The sequence below is a fragment of the Artibeus jamaicensis genome, unplaced genomic scaffold, assembly GCF_021234435.1.
Source record: "Artibeus jamaicensis isolate MK-2021 breed Jamaican fruit bat unplaced genomic scaffold, CSHL_Jam_final contig_525, whole genome shotgun sequence".
NCBI classification, from domain to species: Eukaryota; Metazoa; Chordata; class Mammalia; order Chiroptera; family Phyllostomidae; genus Artibeus; species Artibeus jamaicensis.
Genome location: NW_026521874.1, coordinates 9,027,652 through 9,048,112, shown reverse-complemented (window position 1 = coordinate 9,048,112; position 20,461 = coordinate 9,027,652). Strand labels below are relative to the sequence as shown.

Here is a 20,461-nt window from a genome sequence, read left to right as displayed (position 1 = left end):
AACCAAGTCATAAAAGACAAATAGGGACTAACCAGGCAAAGAAGGGGACGGCATTCCACGCAGTGGGGACACTATAGGCCGAGGGTTGGAGGCGAGAAACTGCACAGAATAATGGCTGGAGCGCAGTGAGGGGCGTGGGGAGAGTCGCTGGGCTGGGCCAGGGTGGGAATGAGTGTCGGGCATCGTGCTCAGGTGTTGGGTCTCCCCACTCTCATTTCGTGAGTGCATGGGTACATTTCCCGTTCCTCTCTCTGTCTCCCTTCCAGAGCCAAGAAGAAAAGCAAGCCCTTGAACCTCAAGATCCACAGTGGCGTGGGCAGCTGTGAGAACATCCCGGCCCAGCAGCGCTCCCCGCTCCTGTCTGAGCGCTCCCTCCGCTCCTTCTTCGTGGGGCACGGGCCCTTCATGCCCTCCACCCCTCCCGTCCACACGGAGGCCAACTTCTCCTCAAGTAAGTCACCCACACCCTTTCTCTTTGGTGAAAATGCTTGTGAAGCGTTCACCGAACGCTCCTCACTCATGTCCGCCAGCCAACCTCCTACCTGTGCCACGCACGCCCCATTCAAATGCTTTCGAAGGGAAGGGGGCATCCATGGTGCTCAGGAGGCCGACAGGCAGCTGCCATCGGTCCCAGAGGTGGTAGGAATGACAGGGGAGCAAGCACGCAGGGGATTCAAGGACAGAAACGTTGGCGTTGTCCTCTCTTCTGCTCCTTAGCAGCCTGGTCACAGGCGTTTTCTTTTTCTGCTGTGCTTAAGGCTTCCATGATTATATTTTGTAAGTCCCCCCCCCTCCATGCAGGTCAACACAATATAACCTTTACATCTCCAAGATGCATTCGGGTTCACTCTGGGCCGAGTGTGGCCGGGGGTGGTTTACATTCAGCTCCCACCGCGTCTGCTGAAGGCAAAGTCGTTATCGCTCAGAGCAGAGATGGAACTTGCTGGTAATCGAGGGCTTAGGTCTTAACTTAGAAGGCACTTAATCTTCTCTGCCCAGAGGCCCCTTTTGCTGAACAGGCACAGATGTGTTCAGAGGGGAGCCCCTGAACCTGTCCTCCAGCCAAGCCAGGAACTTGTACTGATGGGAACTTGGGAGGTGGGAGGTGGTGGGATGTGGAAGAAATTGCCCCGGGCGCTTAGTACAGCTGCAGGGGGTCCATGGGGCGTTGCCACTCCCGTCAATGATAAGTTGTACTTACAGAGCCCCAGTCCGTGCTAATCCACCTGCATGTTCCCATTTCTGTTTTGGGATAACCCATGGTACAGATGGATTAACCCCATTGTATAGATGATGAAACTGAGGCTCAGGGGTGTCAAACAACTTGCCTGAAGCTGCATAGCTGTTGAGTAGTTGAGTCAGGATTCGAATCTGGGTCTGTTCTATCTTGATGCATGGCTTGATCACCAAGGCCCCCCAAATATCCAGCAGGGTGCCTTTCTCTAAATGTGGGGTCCTATTCTTTACATAAGGCTGTGGGCCCTTTAAGAATTTGATGACACCCATTAATTCTCTCTCTGGATACTTAAGACATAACCTCTATGTTAAACATCCAACCTCTCTGACCAGTGTCAAGGCCATTGGGTTCAGAGCTCTGGCTGAGTCCAGCTGGGTGGTGGGCCTGGGGCCGGTCAACTCAGTTTACAGCCCATGAGGGTGGCTCGCGTGTCCACTGTGGGAATCAGCAGAGACCCATGTGGACGTCAGTTAGGAGACATTCCGGAGCCTGGCTCGTTTTGGTGCCGGGGGGTGCAGGCCCTGAATCAAGCAAACCAAAATAGTACCTGGAACCCACACCAACACCAGAAAGCCCATTTTTCAATTTTTTGGGAGAAATCACTGTCAGACCAGAAACGCTTCATGAGGGCGGCCCTGGGAGCCTGGAGGAGGAGGAGAAGGCGCCACGTTACTGCGGTCGAGGGGGGGGGCAAAGGGGCGAGGCAGCACGTCCTGGCCCTGGAGGGCGGTGCCTGGGTGTTCCAGGCCCAGCTCTGGCACTGACCCCGGGCCAGCCTAGAGTCTCTTCTAGACTCAGTTTCCTCATTTGTAAACCGGGGGTCACAATGGACGCATCTCACAGACGTGTGTTGGTGTTAGACAAGCTCTCATCTGTCATCTGCATGGTGCTTGGCACACAGGTGGCACCTAACAAATGGCAGATGTTGTTAGGATACTTACTAGCCCCTTTTTCCCTATAGCATTTCCGTCCTCCAGCTCCACAATAAACTTGGGGGCTGTGGCTAAATGCCTTTCAGTTGACTCCCCCTTTCCCATGGTCCCAAGAGAGCTTGGAATTCACCTTGGCCTGATGTCGTCACCGTCAGCAGCCAGCTCTGTCTTTGGCCACTGTCATCCTACCAGTGCATGTCCACAGGGCTGCCTCTGAGGGTCTGGCCACAGCTCTGCACTTCAGTTCTGGCCAGAGCAGAATCACCTGTAACTCACTTAATAAAAACAAAAAAACAGCCACAGGGACTTGAGTGTTCACACCCCTCCTCCTGCCAGAAAGAGCGTTGTGAGTGTTCAGCAGGGCCCCCCAACTTTCCCACCCACCCTCGTCTCCTCCTGAGAGGAGTGGCTTCTCTGTGTGCCTGTGGCCAGGAGCAAAGTCCTTAATTAAAGTCAGCTCCTGGCACGAGGGGGCCCTGGAAGTGCCGCTGCCTCTTTGGAGCTGGTGCTGGTCCTTGTATGCAAAGAGCTGCCCTTCGCCTCCATGGAAGGGAGACAATGGTGTCTGAGCCCCGCTGGGAGAGCGAGTGTGCAGCCCGACCAGTGGCTGGACCCCTGGGCCAGTCCCATGTCCACTGACCCTGACAAATAGCAGCAGGAGGCAGCCGGGTGGCACGGGCTCCAGACTGGATAAGGGAAGCTCCCTCGGGCTCTGCCACCAATTGTCTGTGTGACCTTCGCCCCCACCTTCTCATGATGAAGGCTCTTCTCACCCTGCTCTTTGAGGCAGGCATTACAGATGAGGAAACTGAGGCCCAGAATGAATGAAACTGAGGTGAATGACGTCGCCTGTGTGGCAGGTGCTGAACCCAGATCCGACTCTTGCCGTCTCGGATTCTGTCTCTTTAGTTCCCTGAGCTCCTGACTCTCTCTGGGTCTCAATTTCCCCCACTGGATGACGAACGACTCCAGGGGGGTCTGTGTCAGAGCTTAGAGACCCTGTGGTCCCAAGGCTTACCCAGCGAGCTGTTCCTAGGCCCCTCTTTTAACTCAGGAAGCCAATTTGGGGTACTCCAGGAGGGGCTTTTGGGTGAACCCAGCTGCTGGGTGCTGGTCTCCCCCTTTGCTTGAAATCGTCCTATCCCCTCACCACTCTTCAGTTTCAGAAAAGAACTTTGTGTCTCTTAGCAACCCCCCCACCCCATGTCAGCCTTCCTCCCGCTGGCCCAGCTGAGGCTGTGTCCCTGACAGGCTGAGTCCCTCTGCCCCTTTGTCACTGTCTGCTCTGGCTGTGGCTTCACTGTGAAGGCTGGTGATGGGCCATCTCACTACTCCTGACCACAATGTTGGGAGGCAGCGTTAGGCAGATCTGGCCGTACCGTGGCCAAGTCTCGGGCCCTCAGGGTGCTGAGCTACCTCAGACAGGCTGTGAGAAGGACTTCACCTCCTCGGGCCTTACCCTGCTTCCCCGGTTTGGGGGTGACGAGCAGGGGAGGGAGGGCAGTGACAGGAGCCCCCACTAGTGGAGGAATCTATCTCCAAGGTTGGCCATGCACAAAACACAACTGATCAGCTTCTCCTGCGCTCTGTGGAAGGTGCTGACTCAGGCCGAGAACCTGCTTTCCAGAGGAGAGAACAGTGGACTTCCCTCCCAGCCTGGCCGTATTTGTTCTGTTGCCCCTGGCCTGGGTGTGGCCCCAGCAATGTCTGATCGGATGCCCTCTATCCGTGGGCCATTTTTGGTCCCACATACAAGCTGTGTGCCTGTGAGTCCTTATAGGTTCTCTCTGATCCCAGCTGACTTAGGTCAGGCAGCCTCTGTGACCCTTATCAAGAGGCTTCTTCCACCTGGACGGAAGGTAGTCTTTCATTACCGGCTGGTGAGAGAGATTTCAGGTCTATGGCAACTAAAGGGTTGCTGACGTGTCATTGGGTAAGTCACCGACCCCCCGAGCCCACTTCTACCTGGCAAGGATTAGTGGGGACAAAATGAAAAGTGCTTGTGAATTTCCTAGCCAGGAACACGGAGTCTCGGTAAAGGGCAGCTTTGGGAACTGTTATTGTAGGTTACGTGATGAGACAGTTTGTAACAACGACAAGAATGTCAATAATAATAGCAACTGGCATGTGTTGTGCTGACAGCGATCTAGGTATCATCAGTTCGGCAAAGCCATTTACTTCCATTATTTCATTTAAGCTTCACACGCCTCCAAATGGTAGGTCCTGTTATTATCCCCATTTTACAGATGAAGAAACTGGGGCCGAGAGGTTTTATCAAACTCTCTCAAGGTCACAAGGTCAGGAAAGAGATGAAGTTCACCCTCATTCTGAACCCACCACCGTTCAGCCACCTGCGGAGTAAGGTCACAGAGCTGTGTTCCCCGAAACCTGCTTGCTCTTCACGTAGGGACCTTGTTCAAGTGGTTTTTGTTGCCCAGTTGTGGGGGGGGGGCTGTGTTTGGAGGCAGCCTGGCTTTGGGGATGCCTCCCAGAAAGCAGCACCCATCCTGGCTCACCAGTCGTCGCCCCCACCCAGGGGCTCCCATGTTGATTTCAGAGCACTGGTTGTCCGCATGGGGTCTGGGCAGCTTCAGCCTCTGCACCCGCTCCGTCTGGGGCATCTTGGGTAGAAGATGCATAAGGACAGGGTACTTCTCCCTCCTGCAGTTTCCCGTGTGTTTCTATATGAGCCACCTGTGGGGGTCAGGACTAGTGACTGATGACTCCCCAACTTCCCCGTCTTGGTCCTAATGACACCAGCTGGAGTTTTATGTGAGGCCCTGTCTTGTGAAGTACTGTCCTTCACAAGGTGTCGTGGAAAATGGCATGTGCTCCTCTTGTCCCGTCTTCCCCTGCCCTCTCCTCATCTCTCGTCCGAGCAATCCCCGTTCCTTGTCCAGGGGACCAGGTGACAGAGAGGTGACCCTCAGCGGAGGGCCTGCCCTGGTGTGCCTGGGGCTGAGTCAGAAGCCTGATTGGTGGAAGGAGACGGCAGCAGGTAGCAATAAAGACTGATGACGCCAAACTGCCTACTCCCAAGAATCCAGCCACCGGAAGGGTTATAAAGAGACTCGGGAGGGGGGCAATTATATAATGGGGCTTAATGAGGCTTGAGGCCAAGGTTCATTACCCGCTGGGAGAGGGGGAGGAGGGGCGCCTGTTTTCATGGAAGTTTGCTGCCCAAAAAACCGCATTCTCATCTCAGAATCGGGAGAGATGCTGAGAAGTTTGGGTCTGACCTGACTCGGCGGTAGCAATTCCAAGGGGGAAGCGTGCATATTGTTGGAATGACCCACAGAACTTCTGCTCCCCAAGAAAGCTGCTCCCCACCGTTCCACCTCCCCAGCAGACACAGAAAGTGTCTGTGTTGCCCGACATTGGTGCTATACATTGTTGCTACAGTTTACAAACCCCAGTCCCAGCAGGTCCCTGACATGCACTGATGCTCTGCTACTTGCCCGCTTTGTAGGCATCAAAATACATATTCCTGGAAACAAACAAAATGATACGGAAAGGTTCCTAATGAAAAACACGGGTCCCTTGCACTGTCCCTTTCCCGGGCCTGCCTTGCAGAGGCTCTTTCTGCGTCTGGTTCTCTTGGTGGTCACTTCCGCAGTTTAAACTGGGTTGCACCAGGGCCTCGCTGGGGCCCACCAGCTGCAGCAGCATCACCTTCGAGAGCTTCCTAGGAATGCGGTTTCATGCCATCTTCCTTCCAGACCTCCCGAGTCAGACGCTCCAGGAAGGGGCCCAGCCACCTGAGTGTTCGGCAGCCCTCCGGGGCTTCTGCAGGCTGATACCTGAGAAGCACTGAAAAATTTTCAGTTTTAGTTTTTTACTTTGTAGTAATTTAAATCCCAGAAGAGTTGTAAGAACAATACGAAGGAGTCCTGCACCCCCTTTGCTCAGATTCACCAGTTTTGAACATGGCTGTACCTTTGCCTTCTCTCTGTAATCCCCCACCCTGTTTTCTTCCTTATGTTTAACGAACATTCAATCGAGACTAGGTTTCATACTCTCTTACATAACCACATAGTTCCCAGATTCCGTAAACTTGACGTTGAATCAAGAGTTTCATCCAGTCATATTCTAATCTCAGCAATTGTCCTGATAGGGTCCTTTATTGCTTTTTTTTGGTTAGAGCATCCAGTGCAAGATCACATGCTGCGTGTATATAGCAGTATGTCAGTTTGGGTTTGTCTGATGTTTCCTTGTATTACTCGGCTGTGCAGCATGGGCATGAATTCTTCTCACGCAGCTGCATTCTCCTTGGTGAGAGCATCCCTCCTTTGCGGGACCATGGCTGCCAGGTCTTTGAATTTTTCTGAACAAGTCAGAGGCTGTGACTTTCATGAGAAATCTCCCGATGTAAAACAATCAGCATCCAGTGCAAAATCTTTTAACGTTGCGCGAGGCAGTGTTACATAGCTCCACAGGCATATGGGTCGCGTGGGGTCTTGGGGCTCCCAGTTTTTAAACTCTGCTCTAGAATCAGAGAGGTCAGAAGTGGTAGAGGCCTCAGATATCATTGAGCCCAACCCCTCACCTTACAGATGAGGACGCTGAGGGCACAGAGTGGAAGAAACTTGCTCAGAGTTACAGAGCTGGGGTTTGAGGTTGGGACTCCCGAAGGCCAGCTGATGGCTGTCTCCGTCACACCGTGACAGTTGCAGACTGGCAGCTGAAAGTGCTGCAGAGGAGGGGAGCAGCATCCTGGTTGAAAAGGCGACATGTTTTGTGTGCATGGCGGGCCCTCGGTCTGTGCATGTGTGTGTGGCTTTGTCCTGAGTGCCCGGCCACTTCTGGGTTTCTGTCGTCGACTCTTCTCTGGCCTGCCTGCACAGCTGGCCCTCCCTGCCATGGCACACACCATCTGGGCTCAGCATGCAAGAGGCAGCTTAGGCCTTTTGTTGTGATCGCTCCCTCCAGGAACTGTGGCAACAAAAATTGGTAAGTGGTTGGCCATCAGGGCCAGAGGCGGTCGGTCGTTCAGTGAGTCTTGATCCTCCGTTAGGTACTTGCTGTTGGCGTAGGCAGTCCCATTCCGTGTCACCAGGACCCGTGTCTGATTGTGCCTTTGTCCAGTGACATCACCTAGTGAGGAACTCTCAGGTTAAAGTGGGTGTGATAGCAACAAGAAGAGAGGGAATGAGTAACGCTGCTGAGAGCTGTACATGCAGCATGTATACCAGGCGTTCGGATCTCTCACTCGTGCTGCTGCGTCCCCATTCTATAGACGAGGAAACCGATACTCCAAGAAGAGAAACGCATGATTAGAGGTGATACAGAGCCAAGAACAGAAACCGTACCGTGGTGCCTTCAGACTCCAAGTCGCATGTGCTGTCTTCTTATACCTTGGCCTGACCTAATTTCCTTGGGACGTAGTGGGTTGTTTTAAACAAATTTGTCTCCTGCCCCAAGAAAACTGTTTCTTCCCTAGTGGCTCCATCTTACACATCTACCCAGTTGGGCAAGTGTGTCTTTTATTGGGAGTGCTCTTCGGCCCTTCCGCCCCACAGTGCCCTTCTCCAAGTCTTGTTGAGTTAACCTTCTAAAACGGGGATCAGCAAGCTTTTTTTTTTTTTTCTGTACAGGACCAGAGAGTAAATATGTTCAGTTTTGCAGGCCATGTGGTCTCTGTCTCAGCTGCTGCTAAAGCACAAAGCAGCCATAAACAATACCAAGGCAAGTGGGTATGGTCGTGTGCCAATAAAACTTTATTTACAAACAGTGGCAAGGGGCAAGATTTGGCTAACAGGATGTGAATTTCAACCTCGGTTGTTGCCTTTTTTCCAACTGCTCCGTCACCACCACCCTGCTTCAAGTTATAAAGTAGTCCCCAGATGGATCTTTCATGCCCACTTTGGCCCCAAATGCAATCAGTGAAAGTCATCTTCTACAGTCTGGCCCCCAAGCCCGGGTAAAGAGTCTACCGTGGCCTCCTGTTGTTCACAGATGATAGCCCAGAACCTTGGCACAGCCCACAGGGGCCTGGTGAGCTGGCTCCTAACCCTCCTCTCATCTCTTCTTGCTCCTTCTGCCCCACTGGCCTTTAAAAACATTCCTGCCTCAAATCCTTGGGCTACAGACACCCCCCTCATTGTTGTGACTTCCTTGTGGGGGAGCATTCCCTAACCCCCTAGCCAGCATTAGTTACATCTTCTCTCATTTTCCTGTGCTTTCTTCGGAAACACTGTAGATCAATCACAGTTTGCAAATGTCTGTTTGCTTATGTGAGTCTTTGCTAAGTGCCCTGTTCCCCCAGTACCAGCTCCAAGCAGGCAGCGACTGCATCGCTCTCTCACTCACTATTGTGTCTGCAGCACTTTGCACAGGGCTGCACATAGCCCTGTAGATCTTTGCATGTATAGATATTTGTGAACGGACAAGAACACTTCTGAACATTCATTCTGTGCCCAGTGCTGAGCCTTCTGCTCCGAGGGATCCAGAGGGCAGAAGGAAAGAGGATTCTGCTTCTAGCACTCCAGGGCTGCAGAGCTGGCCAGCTTTGGCATCGCGAAGGCAGGGACTGAAGTCGCTGGATGTCAGTGCACTCATTGTGATTTTATGGATGATCGTCCTGCCTTAATTGACCAGAGAAGCAAGTGGCCAAGCAAGACAGCCAAAAACTATTTTGTTATTAGAAAATGAGTAGGTCTTTATCACTGCATGGTGGTCCTGACATATGGCTTGAGACACGTGGTTACAAGCAGCAGATAACCAAACTTTTTTTAGTAGGAAGGTCATTTATTGACACATGTAACTGAAAAATCCAAGAGTTGTAGGCTGCAGGCATGGCTGGATCTAGGGGCTCAGTCCATGTCAGGACTTGATCTCTCTCTCTCTCTCAGTTCTGCTTTTCTCTGAGATGGTTTCACTTTTTTAGGCTCCGTGTGGTAGCAAGATGACTGCAGAAGTCCCAGCCCCTTCCCTGTCAGGTCCACAGTAGAGAGGTGCAATTGTTTAGGTCTGAGATGCACTGGTTCAACCAGAGTGGCCATGTGCTTAACTCTAAACCAAATCAGTAGGGCCAGGAAGGTTGACGGAAACTTACCAGCTTAACCCTGGGCTGTGACCTTTACCTCTGGGCTTAGAGACTGAGGGCTTTGTCTCACTGTGCCCACGCTGCTGTGTCCCAGGCCACCGTTAGCACAGTCTCTGCTGGAAGTCGGGGCACCACCAGACAGGTTGGGGGAACACTTAGGGCCCACATTTATCTCTGCTTCCTACTCTCCCCTTCTCTGTTTACTTTCCCTGTCATATCTGCCCTAATGTTTGTCTGTCTGTCTGTCTGTGCCTCTGGATCAGTGTCTTTTTCTGTCGGTTTTGCCCAGGAACACTGTCACCCACCTCCTTTCTCCCTCTGTGTCACCTTCACGCTCTCAGTCTCGCGCCCACCTTTGCCCCTCGCTGTCCCTTCTTTCTCTCCTCCCCCTCCTGCCTCCGGTTACCCATCGTCCAGCCTCCAGAGCTCCCCACCCCTCTGTGCTCCATCTCCTTGATGGAGATGATCTGGAGATGGGGGGTGAGGGGAGAGAGGGAGGAAGGGAGGGAGGACCCTCCCCGACCCTGCTTCCCAAAACCAGAGCACTGTCCTTGGGAGGAAGGCCTGGAATTTGGTGCTAAGTGCTGAGGAGAGAAGGGAGGGGCGGATGGCAGGCCAACAGTCTCTGGCACCACTACTCAGCTCTTCCACAGTAGCACGAACACAGCCTTAAGTCATCAAACAGGCAGGGCTGTGTGCCAATAAAATTTAATTTATAAAAACAAGCAGTGGGCCAGCTTTGGCTCAGACTTCAGAGCCAAGCAAGACTTGGTTTCAGATCCCAGCTGAAAACCAAGTGCCCCCTACAGGCTGGGAAATCTTGAGAAAGTGATGTCTCTGAGCCTTGGTTTCTCATCTGCAAAGTTAGGGAAACAGGGAACTTGCTGGTTCATGCACTGAAAAAAAAAATCTAGGTATAAATAAGGGCTTTAGGAACAGCTGGATCCAGGAGCTCAGTGTCCTCAGGACATGGTCTTTCTCTCCATCTCACAGTCTTGCTTTCCTGTCTGTGGGTTTCATTCTCAGTTAGGCTCCCCCTTCATGGGGGCCCTTGGATACTCCAGGCTTCCATTCTGCAGATCTAGGTGCATCAGAAAAAGGAGTCCCAGTATTAGCTCTGATTGGTCTGATGGGGCACACAAATGTCTGTCCTAAACCAACCACTCCAGTCAGTTAGATGGAAAACACCATGTGACCTGAGTCACTGGCCCACTCCTGAAGCTAATGGGTAGAGTCAACCCCACTGAACCAATTGGATTATGACCAAGAGGAATGAATCTCCAAGGAACTCCAGGGTGATATAACTCCGAGAATCAGGATGCTGAGCAGGCGAGAGAAACTACTGACCCTGTAAAAACCCACAGGTCTGGGGACTGAGCCCCTGCGATTCTTGCTCTCGCTTGTTTCTCCTCATTGAGTAGCCAGGAAGAAGTATGAATGATTATTAATTCAGAAGAGGGATATGAACCTGCTTGACAAGTATTCCCTTCTCTGCTTACGTAAGATTCCCACTTACAGAGGGCGTTTGGAATCTTTTTTCCCTTCCCCATCAGCTTTCGGCCACGAAGCAAGAAGGAACAGTTTCTAGTCTAGTGGTTTCCCACCTTGGTTGTACATTCAAATCACTGGGAGGCTGGTTTTACAAATTCTGATTCCTACGCTGCTTCCAGTCCAGCGACATTCGAGTCCCGGGAGGGTGGGCCCCAGACGTCAGTACTTTTTAAAGCTCCCTGGGTGACTGCAATGTGCCGCCAAGGTCAAGAACCCCGGATCCAGCTGGAGTAGCCGGCCTGTTCAGAAGCTGTTCCGGGTAGAGCTAAGCTCTTGTAGGATTTGCTGAACTCCTACGACCTCAGCGCAGGTGCTGCGAACTTTCTCTTCTCATCTGGAGCCCTAGAAATAAATAGAGCACAGGCTTTGGCCTATGAATGGGTCCTAAGTGATTGACAGGTGCTAGGGCCCTTCAGGGGCCATAAATCACCGGGTGCTGTTCCTGATTACTAACACCCTGGTGACTTCAGGTTGTCTGGTCCCCGTGCTGCATCTTCAGCTGAGCCGGCGCTGTGACATCTGCTCAGGCCCCCAAATGCACATTTGCAGGAGCAGAGGAAGTGGGCGGGCGGGCAGGTGTGAAGTACAGGCAGAGCTGCAGCACCTGGGGTGTGGACCGACAGGTCAGGTGGGGGTGGGTGGCGAGGCCAGTGAGGGGACTGACAGCTGAGCAAAGGGTCCCAGAATGTTGCCTTTTCCCCCCCAGCCCTGGGGTTGTTCATTCATTGGACAGATGCGTGTGAGGCCCTGCGAAGTCAGGGCTGCGTGGTGGTGTCAGAACAACACTGCCGGTCCCATCCCTCAGGTGCAGGACAAGGGGAGACCCGGCAGGCCTAGGCGTGGGCCGTCTGGATCGGCTGCAACAGAACCTCCTTCCCATCCCATCTTTGAGGCCTGGCCCAGAACCTGGGTACTGAACAGGCTCTTGTGGGACTGTGACAGAGACCAGCCCCCGACCTGGTGGCACCTGGTGACGTTCTGACCAGCTTCCAGCCAGGTTAAAAAACACAATTAGGACAAGAAAGGTACTGTTTCCGTGAAGTGTGTTAGTGAACTTAATAAACAGCCCTTTAGCTTGAGATAATATCCTTCAAATCTGTTGGTGTTAAATGCCCTTTTAAAAGAGAAATGATGGAGGGGGTAATGGGGTGAGGAAGGGGAAGGGTCAGGTCAAGGAACGGGTATAAAGGACTCATGGGCAAGGACAACGGGGGGTTGAATGTGAGAGTTTGAGGGTGGGCAGGGTGGGGGAGAGTAATGGGGGAAATATGGGGACAATTATAATTGAACAACAATAAAAACAATAAAAGTAAAAACAGAGAACACTGATGATTTGACTAATTAGAATACAAAAATAAAGTGAAATGATGGGTGATTACAGATGTTGATTGCATTTTATGTAACAGTGTCCTCACTTGGAGACACACATCACCGACTCCAGGCAGTCCCCTATTTATTAAATTTCATGGCCCATAAAATTCAAGTCAGGAGCCCTTTTTTCTGGCTTGCAGTTTTAAAAGTTGATAATTGATATTATTTAGTAACACATCTCTTTCTTCAAAAACAAACGTTACATAAACCACAGTGTCTGTAGAAGCAGCTGAAACCGGACTGGCTCTGGGTTATGTGTGGCGGGGGGGCTGTCGCCCCATCCTGGGGAGCTTCCTCCTGACCCCTGAAGGTGGGGGCCCCTGAGGCGCTGCTTTGAGTTTCGGGGGGGGGGGAGCTGCTCTCCTGGCCATTTCTGTATGTGTTCAGAGTGGGAAACCCCAGGCCCTGGGAGGGAGAGCATTTCCTCCGATTTCTGATTCCTGATTGGGTTCAGTCATCGCAAGGCTGACATGTGGTTGATGAGTTACAGCGACCTCTCCCCAACTCAGTATGGAGTAGCACCTGTTAGGGGAGTCAGGGGGTGCAGTCTTCATTCTAACAGCCCTGGGGCGCGGTGGGCCTGACTTTCTCACACTGAAGAAGAGGAGGATGTAGTTAGTCCAGGGTGGAAGTTACGTGGCTTACTCAGGGTCTCAGCCCATCCACAGGGCTCTGTGGATGAGACCATTGTCCTACACTTCTTTCTGACCAAGAGGGAGGAAGGGCCTGGGGGGCGGGGCTTGGTTTCCCAGGAGGTTTCAATCTTTTTTCTGCTGTTCCTTAGGCCAGGAAGCCGGCTCTGGCATCTTGGGGGAACTGTGGCTCTTGCGACAGCAAACTCTTGAGTTCATCTCTTCTAGAGTCGTCCTCCCATCTGTCCATCCACCAAAAATATTTCCAAGTGCTCACTCCCTGTGTGGGTATGAGAGATGCGGGAATGAATAGACGCTCAAGATCCCCATCCTCGGGGAACCTCCAGCCTGCTGGGGAGACAGATTTAACAGCCAGCCAGCCGTGCCAGGATGGGCGCTGCAAAGTGGGTGTCCAGGATGCTGTGAAAATAAAAACAGGGGAGCAGGGGCACCTAGTCTCCCCAGGAGCTCAGGGAGGGCTTCCGTGGCCTGGTGTCGTTCATGCTGAGACTTGACAGCTGCGTAGGGCTAGCTGCTGACCAATGGGATGGACGTGCACTCGAGGCAGCAGGAACAGCCAGTGCTGAAGGAGTTGGACAGGTTTCAGGAACGTTAGCATCTATGGAGGGAGCAGGGGACAGGGATGGAGGTGGGACAGGAGAGGTGAGCCGGGGCCAGGCCCAGGGCCTCACCTGTGCTGTCTCTATACTTCTCTTCGGTGGCAGCTTCTGCTGTCTGCCAGCTGGGTCTGCTGTGGGTTGAGTTGAGTTCCCCCCAAAGGCTATCTTGCAGTCTTAGCCTAACCCAGTACCTCAAAATGTGACCTTACGTGGAGGCGGGGCCATCGCAAATGCAGTTAGTCAAGTTAAGATGCGATCATCCTGGAGGAAGGTGGTACCCTTCTAAAAAGAGGGAAATGCAGACGCAGAGACAGAAATGGACAAGGGGAGTGTCACGTGATCACGGAGGCAGCGATGGAGGGGGCTCCCAGGATTGACGGCCATCGCCAGAGGCTAGAAGGGGCAAGGAGCGATTCCTTCGGGTCTCAGGGAGCCGGCCCTGCCGGCACCTGGATTCCTGCCCTCCAGAACCGAGAGAGAACGCGATCCTGCCGTGTTAAGCCACCCAATTTGGGGGTCTTGGTCAGAGCAGCCCTGAGACACCAACCAGTGCCTGCGCCGGGGCATCTCCAGCCCTGAAGCAGACAAGTGCCCGTGTGGATGAGTCAGTCTCCCCACAATGACATCATCAGTCTGGGAGTAAACTGGGTGCTTTTGGGGGAAAATGGCATGAGCTCTGCTCAGCTGTGAAATTGCTCCTTCATCGGTGCGTTCAACTGATCGCCTTGCAGATGGCCTCCCAGTGACCATAGAGAGCTAACTGCCACTCCCCCGAAAGGCCCTTGGCTCCCTGGACGGCCTTTAGCCAGGAAAGACAATCTGGCTCAGCGGCTCGAGGGACCTCTTGGCCGAGGAGGGTGGGAGCCAATTAGACACAGCTGTCGCCGCCCACCCTGGGGTGCACGGGTCTCCACCGCCTGTGACACTGTGGGAACCCACTCTTACGGTGCAACTGTGTTCCCAGCCAGAAGAGGTTCATCTGGCCCTGCTTTTCTTACTGTTGGTACCCAGCTGTCTGATTGAATGGTAAACGAGGTAAGACACTCCATTCACAGAGGCCACTCCATTCAGCTGCGTAGGACGGAGTGAGTGTCAGATTGGCTTTAAACCACCGTCCACTGGATCCTGCCACCCCTCACTGCCAGGTTAGGCAGGTTCGTCAACCTCTCTGGGACTCAGTCCTCCCCCCCCCGTCTGGAAGGTGAGGGTTCTTTCAAGTGCTTCGCAGAAGTATCATAAAGATTAAATTCAAGAATGGATGGCCAAGAGGCTTCTAAAACGAACAGGCTGCTCCAGGGGGGAAAGGCTGCTTAGGAAGGATTCCAGGCAGGTTGCAGAGCCCTGAGTGGGGGCCCCGCCCCTCTGCCAGGAGTCTGCAGTAGGACACACCGGGGTCTGCGGGTAATGACGAAGAGGCTGAGCCGCTGTTTCCTCCACCAGGGTCCTGGCCACTGCATCGGCCAGCCCACTGTTGTGATGGGCGTTCTTCTCGCTGGTTTTCTCTTTCTGTAAAATATTTTTTAAAAAATAGTGTCTTCGCATATAGACGTGTGTATGTACTGATACATACGTGTTTATGATCTACATACACTTTAAGGGATACTCATAAAATTTAGTGCAATATTTTAAAAAATCAGATGGGCAAATTATTGCCTGTGGATTGGCCGCCTGTTTTTGTCAATAAAGTTTTATTCGAACCCAGGCTGAGATTAGAGAGTGACAGGGGAAGCAAGGTCTTGAAGCGCAGGACTGATTCCTGTCCTCATGTAAAAGTTTGGTATTTTGTTCATCGTGAAGTTTTTTGCCTTCGTTTAAAAAAAAAAGTTACATTAAAATATTTTCATCTTGATACTTGAGTGTCTTGGCCACCTCCTTAAATTTTGTGCCAGAGGCTGGTGCTTCAGTGGCCTCACCCTATTCCCAGCACTGATAAAATTACTCAGAAACCGAACTTGAACTTGAGAAACAGTCACTAGCTCCTGGAAATCTTTTAAGTGGATCTACTGATTGCACTTGCCCTCCCTGCTCCCCCTGCAAGAAATGACATCATCCTGAGTTTGTTTTACTGGGTCTTGCTCATCTTTGTAGAGTACCTCACAGCATAGCTTAGTTTTGCATGGGTTTGAACTTCATAAAAATGGGATCGTACTTCACGTATGCTGCTGCTGCTTTTTAAAATGGAACGTTCTGGTTGTGAGATCCGTCAGGTCTGCGGGAATCATAGTTCCTGTGTGTGTACGTGGTCGCATACTGGGTTCCCCAACTCTAAGGGCGCGTCTCCCCGCAGTTTAGCACCCCTGACACTGGGCCACGCTTTGCCACCTGTGGGCCCTTACCGTCACCGTGTGCCTGGCAGGGTCAGGTGGTAGTTGTCACTGCTTGCGCGTCCAGTGCACACGGACACGGCTCTTCACAACGTCATCACTTCTAAGGCTTTCTGCATCGTTGGTCTTCCATGAGCTGAGTTTAACTGGAGTTTAAAAGGTCTTCAAAAAATATTGCACTATGACCTGGGCTTGGAACAAAAAGCTTTCAATGCCTATTTTCTGTACAGAAAGGCCTGAGAGCAGAGAAGCATGATATATGATAAAATATGTCCAAATAAATCTAAACAAGATTGTAAAGTAACACTAAGTGTAAAGTGTTAAGTATAAGAAAGCACTGTTGTAGGTTAATTGGCAGCCTCTTTCTCTCTTAGTGGTTCATGAATCAATGACCTTACATCCAATGGCATCTTACAAGTCCGTGAAATACGGTGCTGCTCTGTTGTATGAACAGACCAGGATTATTAATTAGTGCCTTCCTCTGTGGATGGGCATTCGGGTTCTTTCCTGGCTTTTCACTTTGAAGCATTCTTGGACGTTCTGCTGGTACCCTGGAGCACCTGGCACAACTTCCCAGACTTCTCGGGTGGTACCAGCCACTGGGGCATGTGTTAAAAAGTCCTGTTTGCTGGGGCTCACCCTGAGCCTCTCGAATCAGCCTGTCCAGGGAGAAGGGCGGGACTTAGTCCTGGATGCATGTACCCATCCTAACTTTTATCAGGGAAGTGTTGGGAAGACGGATCAGGGGAATATTCCTAGGGGTAGATCTGCTGCATCTGAGAGTCTGCTCAGGAGTGGTCACCCTGATGAGATCAGATTTGGGGGGCATTTTTTGACATTTGGGCAAGAGTAAATCTTTGTGGCGGAGACCCTTGTGGTGGGAGCGGTCCTGCAAGCACGGCAGGGGGTTTGGCGGCATCCCTGGCCTCTGCCTGCAAGGTGCCAGCAGCACCTGCTCCCACTGACACATACATTTAAGAAGCCAGTGCGTCACCGTCACGCGATGTGGCCGAAGAATCACCTCTGGCTGAGAACCACCACACGGGAGGACGCATCACTGGTGGCCAGAACGGCTCCATCAATTCACGTGTTCACCAGCAACGCAGAGGTGTTCCCTTGGCTCAGTATTCTTGCCAACCGCCATGTGGTCAGGCTTTTTTTTTAAACAATTTCACCAGTCTGGTGAGCATCATATGGTCTCTCAGCTGATTTTCAGCTTGCTTTTCCCGGATGGCTGATGAGGTTCACGGTCTCTTCACAAGGGTGGTATGGGCCTCTCATGTTTCATTGTCTGTGAAAGGTCTTTTGCTCATTTTTTTTTTCCTGTTGAGTTGTCTCTTTTTCTTACTGACTTTTAGGAGCTAAGAGAATATTCTAGGTTCTAATTCTTTTTGTATGAGTGGCAAAGCTACGTCGTGCTGATCCATGGCACGCCCTCCCTTTTACCGTCTCCTTTCATGAACAGAAGTTTTTAACGCACTTGTAGTCAAATGCATCATTTCTTTCCTTTATGGTGGTTGGCTTTTCAAAAATGATCTTATTTAATAAATTCTTTCTGCCTTGACGTTTAAGCAAATTGTCTTCACATTCTTCTAGAAGTTGTGAAGTTTTACCTCTCATGTTTAAGTTCTTAATTCACCTGGAATTGATTTTGGTGTATGGTGTAAGGCTATTTGTTTTCCCCTGAAATGGGTAACCAATTTCCCAGCACCATTTATCAAATAACCTTTCTTTCCCCCACTGATCTTCTGTGCCAGCATGTCATTTATCAGGTGTCTAAAATCACTCAGGACTCTTCCTGTGTTTGGTATATTTTTTAAAGATTTACTTATTTATTTTTAGACAGAGGGGAAGGGAGGGGAAAAGAGAGGGAGAGAAATATCAATATGTGAGAGAAACAGTAATTGGTTGCTTCTCGTGTGCCCCCTACTGGGGACCGGCCTGCACCCCAGGCATGTGCCCTGACTAGGAATCCAACCAGCGGCTCAGTCCACTAAGCCAGACCAACCAGGTATTCCTGTGCTCTTTTTATTCTTTTCCACTGGTTGTCAGCTTGTTTCTATCCTTAAGTTTCTCCTTTTTATGTGTGTCTGGATAATTTTTAGATTCTTGCTTTTATTTTCTTTTAAAACTCATTCTCTCTTAAATGCAGCGTGGAATCCTGGAACGGAAAAAGGACATTAATGAAAGAACTGCTGTTTACTTACCAACAGTATACCAACATTGGTTTCTTAATTGATTTAAGATGCAAACTTGAGGGGAAGTCAGATGAATGGTGTAGAGGAATTGCCTGTACTATCTTCATTACTTTTCCACAAGCCAAAAGTTTTCTGATTTTAAGTGAAAAGTTGTCTTCAAAAGTTTTTTCCGTATTTATTAAACTTTTCTTGCCTTTTCGGTTAACCCCTTCTCTTAATCCTTAAACCCATCGCTTACTTTTACCTTGTTAATTTATCATTTTAGGTTTAAACCATGGATCTTAATCTTTGATCTCCTTTGCCGGCCATCCTTTACATTTTTTTGCTCCATTAGGCAGAAGTCCTCTTCCTTTTAAATCTCCTCTCCTTTGTCTCACCATTTAAGGTCAACATACCTAATGTCTTCATTTGTTGGGTCCTATTTAACTTTGAGTTTGCGCTCAGCTTTCATTTCCTCCTGGTCATCAATTCTCATTATTTACAGTGTTTGGTGCTCCCTTCTCTGCTTCTTCCAGAGTACATTTTCTTATTTTTGCTGTTGTTTATAACAGCAGAAAAGCTGGGCCGTGGGAAACAGGAGGGAGAAGAACAGGGAGATGGGAGGCCTCATTTCGTGATTGTCAGCAGCAGACTCTGGCTTTCCCTGAGGGCTTTCGCCCTGGGGGACGGGCTGCAGGCTGCCATTTTCTGTGTGCAGGTGGCACGTGTGATGGGCTGGGGCAGCAGCATCCTTAGTGCCGTGGACAGTGCGGTGTCACCTCCTTGGAAATCCAAGGCCTGGCGCCGGGTGCTGTTGCTCTCGGGCCTGCCTCACCTTCCTCCGTGGGCCTCGACTCACGGCTTCCACAGCGTCCAACTTCAGGGTGGCCAGAGCGTTCTGCTTTGGGGCCTGGCCCTGGGTTTCCAGCAAGAGGGCTATGATTTATCTCAACACGTGCATTCTCCTTGCCCAGAATCTACTTCAAGGTCACCTAGGTGATTCCAGGTTCCTCAGGACAGGCAGATCACTGCTGCAGCGCTGAGTGCTGGGGGTGGCTGGGCTGATGGCGCCCGGCCCTGAGTTCCAGCCTTCCCGGTGGCCCGTTCTCCTGGCAATGGGAATAGGACTGGAAATGGAAATCCCTTCTCACGTGTGTGTTGGAACAGGAGCCGGAGGGAGAGACCACTCCTGTAAGACTTTCTTCTGGGGGTATCTCATTCCAGTCCCTCTCTGCGCAGAATGAGTTTTCTTGTCCTTTGAACCCTGGCCTGGCAGCTGTCTGCATTTGAGGTTGGCCTGTGCTGTTTTCATGGCCACCATGGAGGACCTGGTGGACTCAGGGTTCTCAGGTGCCTCCGTGGGCCTGTGCCGAGTGAGGGCCTTTGAAGCTCCCATTTGGACATCCCCTCTTCTCCTTCGATCGGATCACTGATCACTTTAAACCGACTCAGTGCACAGAGCACCCCTCTGAATGAGGCTCCTCCCCACTTCTTTTTCATTTTTTCCCCCTACTCTGTCTAATTCTAGCCAAAAGCAAGGGCTACTGGACATCTCTAAAAACTGTGTCATAATTTTGAAACATGACCCCTGATAGATAACTGAACTTAGTTAACAATATTTTATACTATATTAATCCATTCAGCTCTCTGGGTATGTATTTGCAGCTAGCTTATTTTTTTGTGGGTGATATCAGGAAGCTATTTTGCTGCTCAAAGATAAATGTTTTATGAGAGCCTTCTTTAATATTTTTTTTTAACTTTGGAATTTTGTTTAACGAATGATAATAGCAGCTTACATTTTGTACAGTGCTTTTAGGCTTAAAAGTACTTTTTGTGTATTATCTCATTTGATAAATAATGATAATTATCTCCATTCTACCCTCAAGAGCCAGTAACTTGACTCATCTTGTTTGTGAGTACATAGAAAACACTGAGGTTTCATGGATTCCGGGTGCTAATTAGCACTTAGTATGCTTAGAAAAGGAACCGATAAAGATTATCTAGATTGATTATCATAATATTTAGCATATCGGAATATAGATGAAGTAAAATAATTGGGTATGAAAAATGTAGATAAAAGTGAAGATTTTTTTCTTTTGAAGAAGACCTAGATTAACGATAATCATAAGGGAGAATCATGAAGTCTTTCTAATCATAAAGTAAGAGTCTAAAGTATTTTTCAAACATTGAAATAGTTATCCAGGGTCAGGTCGTCATGTAGACTTGTGGTTTTAAAATGGCCCCTCCCTGGCAGCTCCTGACTCATCCACTGATTCATTCTTTCAACAAACGTGTGTTGAGATTCTTATTCTACCGTCGCACATCAGCCTGGGTCACGAAGCCCGTTCACTGCCTGGGTTGCAGATCTTCAGGTGATTTGGTACCAACAGGAAACAGTACTGTGGACCCTTTCTCTGCAGGGTCCCTGCTTTTCTGCAGAAGACATGGCCACCACCCCCACTCTTTCTAGCTGTCAGTAGCACCCTTCCAGATGCCAATCAGCACTACTCTCCTGTGCCCATTCAGTAACCACGACTCCCAGAGCCTTACGTCTCAGGTTGCTTCTCTCTGT

General features: G+C 50.7%; 1 protein-coding gene across 1 annotated transcript in view; it reads left to right on the top strand.

The window, feature by feature from the left end:
• The window catches only part of KSR2 (kinase suppressor of ras 2), a 268,896-nt gene that overhangs the window by 157,816 nt on the left and 90,619 nt on the right, over nt 1-20,461 (top strand). The window contains exon 5 of the mRNA XM_037156240.2: nt 267-451. Within this exon, the coding sequence (XP_037012135.1) occupies nt 267-451 (185 nt within the window). The remainder of the gene's footprint in view (nt 1-266; nt 452-20,461) is intronic.